This window comes from Hoplias malabaricus, chromosome 16 (assembly GCF_029633855.1).
Source record: "Hoplias malabaricus isolate fHopMal1 chromosome 16, fHopMal1.hap1, whole genome shotgun sequence".
NCBI classification, from domain to species: domain Eukaryota; kingdom Metazoa; phylum Chordata; class Actinopteri; order Characiformes; family Erythrinidae; genus Hoplias; species Hoplias malabaricus.
The window spans coordinates 2,938,527-2,951,147 of NC_089815.1; the positions used below are offsets into that span (position 1 = coordinate 2,938,527).

At 41.1% G+C, this 12,621-nt stretch overlaps 1 protein-coding gene across 1 annotated transcript in view; it reads right to left on the bottom strand.

Annotated features, from left to right (window-relative positions):
• Positions 1-12,621, bottom strand: part of LOC136671838 (heterogeneous nuclear ribonucleoprotein L-like) — a 67,852-nt gene that overhangs the window by 24,319 nt on the left and 30,912 nt on the right. Inside the window, exons 2-3 of the mRNA XM_066647699.1 lie at positions 9,025-9,143; positions 2,792-3,029 (exon numbers count right to left, since the gene is read on the bottom strand). Coding sequence (XP_066503796.1) covers positions 2,792-3,029; positions 9,025-9,143 — 357 coding nt within the window. The remainder of the gene's footprint in view (positions 1-2,791; positions 3,030-9,024; positions 9,144-12,621) is intronic.

Genomic DNA, 12,621 nt, shown 5'->3' on the forward strand with positions numbered 1-12,621 from the left:
CTCAAATGAAAATAATCTGTGTAATTCATTTTTCTGGCAATTGCCTGGAGGACTGTGATCGATCTGAAAGTCTGTGAGGTCAGGAATAGTTACCCCAGCAGCAACGGTCATGTGTTTTGGGGTTTTTTTCCTCTACAATTTTTCAGAACATAAAGCTAAGGGTAGTTAATAAGCTGTTAGTAAGGTGATTTTCCAAACCCAGATTTATGTCTAATCAGTCCTTGCTGTTCCCTTCTGAAACGGTCCATATCGTCTAACACAGCAGCACTGCAGGCAGCAGGGATCTTTCAGAGCTCATTAACAAGAGCGAAGCCTTGACTGTGTCTGCTCAGGACTCTGATCTATAGAAGGGACCCTGGCTGGAGCAGGGGATTCTGTTGGGGGTTTGTTAAAACAAAGAAATGGAAGCTTACATAATGGTAATCAATGAGGTTTTTGGCTGACCGCTCCTTAGGGAGTTCTCCATTAGATGGTCACTCATAGTGTTCATATACTTCCGATTTTAATGGCAGAGATAAGGGACAGAGGTACTGGCTGATAATCATTAGGAAACACAGACATCACCCTGGTGATGAAGAAATGTTTAATGGGAAAAGTTCAGTAATGGGAGATTCCAATTGCTATAGTAACACCACTACATATTTTTAGTTGCTAAAGCTCTGGGCCATGGAGACTTCAGTCAATAAATAGATGTGAAACTAATAGTTAACTGACTGGGAAACACCAACCCCACTTCCTGAAAACTTTGGGACATTTTGTAAAATTATTATAATTTTTTTTGTTCTTTTTGTAAGTATTTTAAAACGTTTTCTTTTTAAATATAAACAAGAGGTATAAAGTAATCATTCACCACTTTATGTCAAACGTCATGACAGAACATTGCAAAGAATTTATGCCATTTGTCATTAATCCTAATTAATATTGTGAAATGTTTCAGGAAATCTGGAGGAATTCCAGTCCATTTAGGGTCAGGTTGGATGTAAATGTTGGAATGACTTTGAGACCTCAGATGGAACTGCAATAGATGCTGTCAAGTTACATTGATAAATGTAGAGGCAAGCACTTCAAAAATTGTTTTCACTTAAGAGTCTGCCGCTGCATCAAGAAATGCAACCTGAAAATGTTTACACAAGGAGAAATCCTACATCAATTCTACGGGGAACATGACTTCATTGGAGCCAGGCTCATCTCAGATGGTCCAAAATACAGTAGAAAGCTGTGCTATGGCCAAAGGAATCCTTTCTTTTTCTGTGGTCATGAAAATTAGCACTGTTTTCTATGTGAGACATCATGGTATAGGGGGTTCACTAGTGACTACAGCATGGGTAATTGGCATATGCTTCCATTGATATGGAGATGAACATTGTTTTTTTAAGAGAGACTGTTGCCATCAGGATGAAGTATTTTCCTAGGAAATAATGCCATTCTCTACGTGTTAAAAGGACATGGATTGGCCAACGCAGGGCGTGTCCAAAATGACCTGCTTGTCTCGTATGGTGCATTATGAAGAGAGAATTCGAATTAGGCAAAAGCAACCATGAACTGCTGACAAGCTAAGACCTTGTATCAAGGGAAAATGGGCATAAATTCCATGTGCAAATCTTTAGCAATTAGTATCCTCAGTTCCCAAATGATTAAACAGACTAATTAAGAGGAACGTTTATGTAACACAGAGGTAAACACATTTCTGTTTCTTTTTTTTCATGTTGCAGACATTGAATTGTAAATGTCTATTGACAAAGTACAATCAGATTGTCCAATTTAAACCATAGAACTTGTATCTTTGTACATCTTTAGTTAAATAAGACTGAAAGAAAATCTCCAAATCACAGTGTTTTTATAAAGTATTTTACAAAATGTCCCAACCTTTCTTTATTTAATTATCTATTGATGATACCACCAAAGTAATGTGGGTTTTACCTCATAGATATCTATCTTTGTAGTTCTTCTGCACGGTAAGCCATAAATTCATGACAATTCATGCTGATGTTGCTGATAATTCATGCAAGATCCAGCCATAAAATACATTATTGAAAGGTAAGTATTTTTGGCTCTAGGAAAAGAAACAAAAATGACCCACTGGTAAATTCCTTGCATGATTTTAAAAGTCCTTTCTGTAGCATCTTTAGAAGAGCAGCCTGTTCAAATTGGTCATTCAGGAAAAGGACAGTAAACTGCAACACCCAGAAAAATGCAGACACGTGGCGAAGTGCTCATAGACAGTGACCCGAGCTTTTGAACACTTAATGAATGCGGTTAATCCGACTGAGGACACGAATGTCGAACTGTGCAAGCACAGAATAATCTTCATTAAAAATAATGAAATTCACTCTGGGCTAGCCACACACACAAGTCTAAGGTCATTATCCCCACTGTCTAGCACGGACCAACCTCCAATCAGCACCTCTGGGGGAAGTCTGAGTGATGTTTGTGATCCAGAACTAAATTATCCAACACCAGCCATTGACCTCACTGATCATTCCCAATGCCTCAGGCCAATACCTGGCACTGGTCATAGTGACCGCATGTTCATGTGTTTCTCAAAGCATGTTTTACCCAATGGGTAAGGCTCGTTAATGGAGAAAACACAAGCTGTGTGTGTACAACTGAACGCCAGTGTCAGCAATTGAATATGAGATATCAGTGCAGTTAGTGCAAATGAAGTCCGATATGACTTTATGTAAGTTCTCATTACCATAGGAAGTGGGAAAAGTGGACTCTAGTTTCCTTAGTGATGGTGTATAGTGGGGGTGTATTTATAGCGAAAACGGGGTTAGTCCGCTGAAGTTACCGTAGTGATGGGGTAGAGTGGGTTCTGAATAGAGAGCAGCAGCACTTTGTTTCCACTGTTGGGGTCGTCTGCGTTGGTGGGCCTGGTGATGCGCTTGCTGGTGGAGTAGTTGAAGTAAGCCTGCTGTCCCGCAATATACACTGCCTCGTTGGAGCCACAGGCCACACAGCGGTCAGCACTCTCCACGTCCTCAAACTCCACCAGAGCCTGCCTCTTAAACGGCATCATCATCACGTAGCTGCAAGACAGCAGAAGAAGAGCGACACGCACAGAAATGTTCACTCTGTTTAGGGCTATGTAATGGAACAGTGTTCTGCAGCTAAGCAGAGAAGAGGACGCATGGATGGTTACGGTGTAAGTAGCGCGGTGTTAAAGTGTATATAGGCTAACCCTCTCCCTCTCCATATATCTGCATTCATTTGCATATAAAAAGCCAAAACTAGATCACTCATACTCTGCGAAGCATGACGAATACGAGCCGAGATGGATTTTGAATAAGACCTAGTATAAGAGCAGCACATTACTGATAAATGAAGGTTTTCATCGGTCCTGGAGCTTCTTAAATGCTTTTCTCTTCTCGTTAACTTAGAGAAGGGCCAGGAAATTGTTACTAATGAAATAGTTCTTGATTATGTCACATTTTAAAGCCTCTTATACGTTTATACTTAGAAAACATGCCAAGGTTTCCTGAAGAGACCACAGATTCGCTACAACAATCACAGCACAGGAAGTGGGCATTGAAAGGTATTCAGAAATACACTTCAAATTATTTACATCTGTGCAAAACCCATTTGGAAGAAAGAGCAGACTTTCAGAGCAGTGTAGAATCATATAACGGTTAGAGATTCCTGATTGTGAGACTGATATTAAATCATTACACAAATCTGAGATGAAGTATCTTCACTTAGGTAATTAGCACTGTTTACTCTCTACTCACTGCAGATTAGATTTAACCTGGTGACTCCAGCATTCACAGGCATCTTACAAACCCAGTAAATCTTGTGATTATAAGAATATGTGGCTATAATTATAGAAACACGCCATATATGACCATATACAGGGGTTGGACAATGAAACTGAAACCCCTGTCATTGTGGTGTGGGAGGTGTCATGGCTAAATGGGAGCAGCCTGGTGGACAATCTTCATTAACTACACATTGCACCAGAAAGACCATGTGCATCCAATGGTTCAAACACTGTGTCCTGAAGGCGGTGCCGTGTATCATGACGACAATGCACCAATACACACAGCGAGACTGGTGAAGGACTGGTTTGATGAACATGAAAGTGAAGTTGAACATCTCCCATGGCCTGCACAGTCACCAGATCTAAATATTATTGAGCCACTTTGGGGTGTTTTGGAGGAGCGAGTCAGGAAACGTTTTCCTCCACCAGCATCACGTAGAGACCTGGCCACTATCCTGCAAGAAGAATGGCTTCAAATCCCTCTGACCACTGTGCAGGACTTGTGTATGTCATTCCCAAGACCAACTGACGCTGTATCGGCCGCAAAAGGAGGCCCTACACCACACTAATAAATTACTGTGGTCTAAAACCAGGTGTTTCACTTTCATTATCCAACCCCTGTAGATTAGTGCATGATTTGTTTTTAATAGCTGTGTTTAATATATTTATTTAATGAAAATACAAAGTTAAATTGTTTATTTATGTAGAGGATGTGGTAAAATAATAATTAAAAAATCTACAAATGTAAAAGCTACTTGAGTGTCTATATATGTATTGTTCTGATTGCAAAAAAAAGGTGCATATTTTTCATTGCATTTACAATAACAAGCATGCTTCAGCAACCAAAGAGGCTATTTTTTAATAAGGAACGACAGCAAGGGATCTGTACTCAGGCTGAATAAAGATTTCTCTTTGATCTTGCCGACCCAACTTCATCTTCATGAGGTTTTGATCAATCAGATGTGTACTGCTTGTTATAAGGATCACTCATTGCATTATGACATCACTTAAAAAATCCGTGGCCATGCTTTTAAACACTGTTTTTTTATATGAAGTCACTCCGATAGAGAATTAAATTGTGGTGTCTCTCTTCCACGTCTGGAAAGTGATGACATGCCTGACAGAACATCACATCCTTCTCCAATCATACCCTATTAAAATCACACTTCATCATCATTATCATGTTCTTCATTATTGTCAGTGCTGTCGCAGGCACTAAAGCCGTATTTAATCATGAGCCATCAATAGCGGGAAAATCCAAAGTTCTAGGAATAGTTTTTGCATGTTATCATACTTGCTGTGGCAGGGGTGAGGGAAGAGTGATGATGCGCTGGTTTGTTATTAATGTGAAAAGTTGTGAATGTTTGAAAACGCCTAGAGCTTTATTCAGAGGAAAACAACTCAGATGAAGCACAGGTTAGCGGATAACATCAGGCAATATTATATTAGTGACGCACATCATTATCCGTATTGGTATCAGTAATAAAGATACCGGAAATTAGCACCTGTTTTTGTTGTACAAACTTAAGTTTTAAAATATTATTATAACTTTTTACCACTGAGATAATTGAGAAAAAATGATCATAATCATTCATTCATTCATTATCTGTAATCCTTATCCAGTTCAGGGTCGCGGTGGGTCCAGAGTCTACCTGGAATCATTGGGCGCAAGGCGGGAATACACCCTGGAGGGGGCGCCAGTCCTTCACAGGGCAACACAGACACACACACATTCACTCACACACTCCTACGGACACTTTTGAGTCACCAATCCACCTACCAACGTATGTTTTTGGACTGTGGGAGGAAACCGGAGCACCCGGAGGAAACCCACGCAGACACAGAGAGAACACACCACACTCCTCACAGACAGTCACCCGGAGCGGGTTCAACAGTTCTGTAAAACTCAAGTTCTAAAAAAGTACAATAGCTTAAATACATTGTCACAACAAATTCCTCTTGTAAGATTTTCTCAGAGAGACCTTGGTGGATGTTGCCTCTGGCCTAAAAATACCTCGATGCACTACTCTATTTCTGCTCAAGCTGCACCGGAAAGAAGCATCAAGTCTAATCCCAAGCTATCTGATACCTCAGTAGCATCTTCATAGCATGCTGACCTTATCCAGCATGTTTGATGGCACTAGGACAAAGAGACTGTGGCGTTTTCTCATACAGTATCTCAGACTGGCTACATTTACTCACTGTATATTTCAATATCTCCACAAAACTTGTACATTGTTGGTGCTTAGGGCTGCAATTAACAATTATTTTTATAACTGATTAATGTGTTGGTTATGTTTTTTTATTTTTCATCTATCAGATTTTTTGAAAAAAATATATAAACACTATACTTAAAAATATATATTGTACTATTTCAGTTTATGTATTGAACAGTACATTTTTAACCAAAAAATGCTCCCTTAAATAACATCTAAAAAATAACAAATAATTAAACCTAAATATAGATCCCAGAGTAAACACATTTTTCAACACTGTTATTTTTTTGAAAATGAAAGGTTTTATGATATATTTTTCCTAAATGAAAAATAAATACAAAATAAATATTGTTTAATATTACTGGGTTCAGGTGACTGTCTGTGAGGAGTGTGGTGTGTTCTCCCTGTGTCTGTGTGGGTTTCCTCCGGGTGACTTTCTGTGAGGAGTGTGGTGTGTTCTCCCTGTGTCCGCGTGGGTTTCCTCCGGGTGACTGTCTGTGAGGAGTGTGGTGTGTTCTTTCTGTGTCTGCATGGGTTTCCTCCGGGTGACTGTCTGTGAGGAGTGTGGTGTGTTCTCCCTGTGTCTGCGTGGGTTTCCTCTGGGTGACTGTCTGTGAGGAGTGTGGTGTGTTCTCCCTGTGTCCGCGTGGGTTCCCTCCGGGTGACTGTCTGTGAGGAGTGTGGTGTGTTCTCCCTGTGTCTCCCCCACTGCGACCCTGAACTGTATAAGTGGTTACAGATAATGGATGGATGGATGTTTAATATTAGCCAACACTTACATTTTGTATGGCATTCTTTGAACATTAATTTACCAAGTTTCTTTTATCCAGTGATTATCCTCGTTCTATCACTAAAGCATCTCTCAGTTAGAATTTTTATACCCATGTAAACTTAACTTGTCTTCATTCCTCTATTTAAACATCTTCTGTCATTACAACAATCACAGAAACTCCCACACGTTACCTTTTTTCTTTCTAAAGGCAATTTTTAGTGTTCAGTGTTATTTCTTAAGTTTTAAAACAGCGGCTTCTTTGAAATTAGAGAGAGGCACATTGCTTTGTTGCTCCGTAGTTAACTTTGCATCTCAGTCACTGAATTATCCAGAGATTTTGAAATAAACAGTGGAATGCCCCCTTTAATATGTCACTGATTCATCTTTAATTGTGTTTGCCTTGTACATATTCTTCTAAATGTGTTTGAGTTAACAAAAGTGTCTTGGCAAGGACCTGTGCTTCCTACAAATATTAACGAGATAAAAATGAATAGCGACTGCCCTAAATACTGACATACTTCAGTCCTTCCTCTGGTGAACCAGAAGGATGTTCTCATATTCTATAAATAAATGAACACAACCAAAGCGACATCAAGCAAATATTAGCACAATAACAACTGGACGTTTAAGAAGTAAGAAAATACCAAATAGCGTAAAACATGAGAGAGAACAATCCCCAATGACTGCAGCCGGACCGCACTAAAGAGTCCAAAAGAACACAACAAATCAACACAAACAACATCAAGGTTAAATAATCGTACCTAATACTCTTGTAATTCCTTGACTTTGGAGTAAAAAACTCCCATGGGAGTCTGTGGAAGATTGAACCTGCTTATTAAGAGTTAATTGGTATTCATTACATTCAGTAGGCATTGGCTTCAAAGGACAAGAAATATCTTTCATTAGGAGTGATCTCTCAATTATTCATTTGAAAGCTGGAGGTTAATAAACCTTTCTCTCAACCTACTTTATCCTTAAATAAACATAAGCTTTACTGTGCCATTAATCTACAGCACAGATATACTCTATGATTTCCACCAATGTCTATTGGGTTTAAAGGCCGTTGAAAATGAAAAACGTCTCAGTGACATTAACGAAGTGACTCACTACTAAGAAATACATAAGTTTATCCACTGATGATCCACTGTGTGGGTATTTCAGAGCGTCTGGCCACTGACAGCGCTGTAGCTACATGGCAAACAACCCCAGTGTAGCAGCTTTTAACAGACTTTGAAATAATGGAATAAAACAAAGTTGGTGTAGTCTATAAAATGTCCAAAACACTAATTAGCTCAGTGGTGCTTGCTCAGGGTCAGCCTATGTCCAAAGTTCAAAGCTTGGTTGGAATGGGTCAACTTCAATTTAAAAGATTCTCAACTGAAACTCTGTAAGACAAAAGAACAATATCAGTTGTATTGTATCTGTCAACATTAAAGTTCCTACGGCTGTGTGAGTGGTGATTTTATAACTGCGTTGTCTCTTTGTTGGAACAATCCCATCTGAGATTCTGTATGATCAAGGTTTTAAAGCCTCTTGAGAACAACTTTAAACTGGAGTCTGAATGTTTCCTTCTTCTCTAGACACCCGCTCATTTAAGAGACATGCTGGGTGTTTGATTGCTTGTAGTATTTTCAGATATGGATGACCATCTGTATCAAAATGTACTGATTATTAGTTGTAGCCCTACACTGTGTCACGCCCTCGTCTCGTCAGGTCTGTTTTCTCTACCTCAGCACATGGCTTTGTTTTGTTGTCGTTCACGCCCCGCCTTTGTTCCGCCTCCTTGTCTTTACCCTCGTTATCCGTTTCAGGTGTTTCTCGTTTGTTGTTGTATTTAAGTCCCCTTCCCTCACTTCCTGGTGTCGTTCATTGTTCTTTGTATTGTTCTTCGTATGGTTTGCTATGTCACTTGTTCTCGGTAATGTTTCGTTCAGCTGTTCTTCGCATTGTATTGTTCTTTGTACTGCTTCTATCAATGTTGTTCTCGTGTTTGTTTCCAGTTGCTCGGTTTATTATAAGCTCTAGTCATGTTATTTCCGGTTATCGTTCTTAGTCTTGTTTTTTCCTCGCTTAGTGTTTGCCCTCTAGTTCGTTAATGTTTGTTTCTTTATTTCCTGTTAAATAAAGTCTGTGTTATTAGCGTTTTTGCGTCCGCATCCGTCAGTCCGCACCCCTCGTCCCTAACACACTGGATGAAAGGATTAAGTTAAACCAGTGCGGTATATTTCTGTATATTGGAAAAAAATGCGCTAATTTAGAAGATGTTGCTATATGTTTACCAGATGTTTCCAAACTTCTCCAAGGCCTCCACCAAATCAGCCTCCACCACTGATTCACAAAGCCCACGAACATGGACCACTGGAGATGGGGCGATCCTGTGGGTCTCATCGCCGTTATCCTGCAAGCCAAGAAGAAAAACGGTTTAGCAGAGACCAAGTAGCAAAACAAAGAAAAAGGGGTCTGCTGTGGCCTGTGCCTGGAAGGTTGAGTTAAAAGTGAGTACAGCTCAAGAGCATTAAAGAGAGGAAAACTCGGTACAGAGTAATGTGCAGTGCATTACAAGCGATACAGAACCACTGGTTACGTAAAGAAGTACAGAGCTGACCCTGTGGGGGAAAGGAACATTGTGGGGCATCTCCGTCAAACAACAAAGAAATAAAGATGGCTGCTAAAAGCATTACAGTTGCAATATCAATAGATATGACAATATTCCCTTTCTTTTATTAGATCAACAACAAAATGTTAATAGATTTGAGTGATGCATAATCACAATCACAATCAGGAATGTATAATAACACTGGAGTTATCAGTCTCCAGTTTAACGTCACAGCCGTTACGCACCTGTACGAATCCCTTTCCAACCTGGCCTTGTGTTCTCTGTCTCATTCTTTGAGAAACCTTTCTTTTCTCACAAAAGCCCAAGACTCAGAAGCCAATTACATGTCTTTAGATGTTTAATGCTGAGTGACTGAGGAACAGGCCACAGTTCTGCTGCCATTCTGTCACAGAGAAACACAAAGCTCTGCAGTAATATGCCTTAGAGCAATCAGTGGCCACACACTAACAAACACTCACACAAACACACACACACACACACACACACACACTCACAGAAACACACACACACACACAACAAATCAGCCCTGAGTCTGTAGCGTTCTATTTACGAGAGAGAACAGTTTTACTTTCATCTCTTTATTTCAAGGAAATGTCCCTTTCCCTGTGGGCAGACGAATATAATCCAAAGGTTACATATCATTGCTTTTGCAAAACAATCTTTTATCTCTGTTCCATTGATTTATAATTTTCAGACACTTTAAAATGCTGCCTGACCTTTAGAGTACATTATATATTCACAATTTTCAAAACAAAGAAAAACTGTCGCCAAATACAACCCAAAACCTCGGCCTTAAAAACTCTGACTCTTTCTGGCTTTACACGGTGACTTACAGCAGCACACGCACACACACACATACACACACACCTACACACACACACACATACACACACACCTACACACACACACACACACACACACACACACACACACCTACACACACACCTACACACACATACACATACACACACACCTACACACACACACACATACACACACACCTACACACACACACACATACACACACACCTACACACACACACACACCCACACACCTACACACACATACACACACCTACACACACATACACACACACACACACACCTACACACACACCTACACACACATACACATACACACACACCTACACACACACACACATACACACACACCTACACACACACCTACACGCACACACACACATACACACACACCTACACACACACACACATACACACACACCTACACACACACACACACACACACACACACACACACACACCTACACACACACCTACACACACATACACATACACACACACCTACACACACACACACATACACACACACCTACACACACACACACATACACACACACCTACACACACACACACACCTACACACACATACACACACACACACCTACACACACATACACACACATACACACACACACATACACACACACATACACACACACCTACACACATACACACACACCTACACACACACACCTACACACACACCTACACACACATACACACACACACATACACACACACCTACACACACACACACACCTACACACACACCTACACACACACACACACACACACACACACACACACACACACACACACACACACACACTCATACACACACACCTACACACACACACACACCTACACACACACCTACACACACACACACACACACACACACACACACACACACACTCATACACACACACCTACACACACACACACACACACATACACACACACATACACACACACATACACACACACCTACACACACACACCTACACACACACACACCTACACACACACATACACACACACACACACTTACACACATACACACATACCTACACACACACCTACACACACACCTACACACACACATTCACACACACACACACACACACACACACACACACACACACACACTCATACACACACACCTACACACACACCTACACACACACACACACACACACACATACACACACACCTACACACACACACACATACACACACACACACCTACACACACACCTACACACACACCTACACACACACATACACACACACACACACACATACACACACACCTACATACACATACACACACATACACACACACCTACACACACACATACACACACACCTACACACACATCTACACACACACACACCTACACACACACCTACACACATACACACACACACACACACCTACACACACACACACATACACACACCTACACACACACACACACACACCCACCTACACACACACACACCTACACACACACACCTAAACACACACACCTACACACACACATACACACACACACACCTACACACACACACCTACACACATGCACACACACACACACACACCCCACACACACATACACATACACACGATATGTTAGTGTGTGTTTTTTTAGCACTTCATGGAAGTGGTTTCTAATGCACTCACTCACAGTTTGAGACTGCTTCACAAGAGAGCCATTTCTCACATACTCACATTTAGGATTTAACCACAAGGCAGTGCTATTGTGCTTTGCGTCAATCACACTTTATGTCCTGGTTTCATGCTATTATGAAACGTCCAAAAAAGGCAATATAACACAGCACTCAGTGTCTTAATAAGTCCAGAACTCCCACGTCTGCAACGTCACCGAAACGGAGCTGATCAGCACGAGCAGTGAGAAGTGAACGAGAGGTGCTCTACATATACGAGTGGTGTTGTACACTCAACTGTGCTTACTTCATTCTTGAATGCACAGTCAAGGAACGCTGGCGTGGCTGACTGAACAGGCGACAGGACAAATGGACAGACAGATGACAGTCAGCTCAGTTTTATTTGCTAAGTTTGCTTTAGTTCAATCATTAGCTTTCACTCTGTGGGTTTTTCTGGCTCTAGCTCAGGGAGACAGTGAAGGAGCAGTTGTGGTGGCTTGCTTGGTGAGCAATTTGCTTCTGAAAAAACTACTTAACTTTAGGTCTAAACAATTTAAATTGAGAGCGGCACGGTGGCGCAGCAGGTAGGTGTCGCAGTCACACAGCTCCAGGGACCTGGAGGTTGTGGGTTTGAGTCTAGCTCCAGGTGACTGTCTGTGAGGAGTGTGGTGTGTTCTCTCTGTGTCTGCGTGGGTTTCCTCCGGGTGACTGTCTGTGAGGAGTGTGGTGTGTTCTCCCTGTGTCTGCGTGGGTTTCCTCCGGGTGA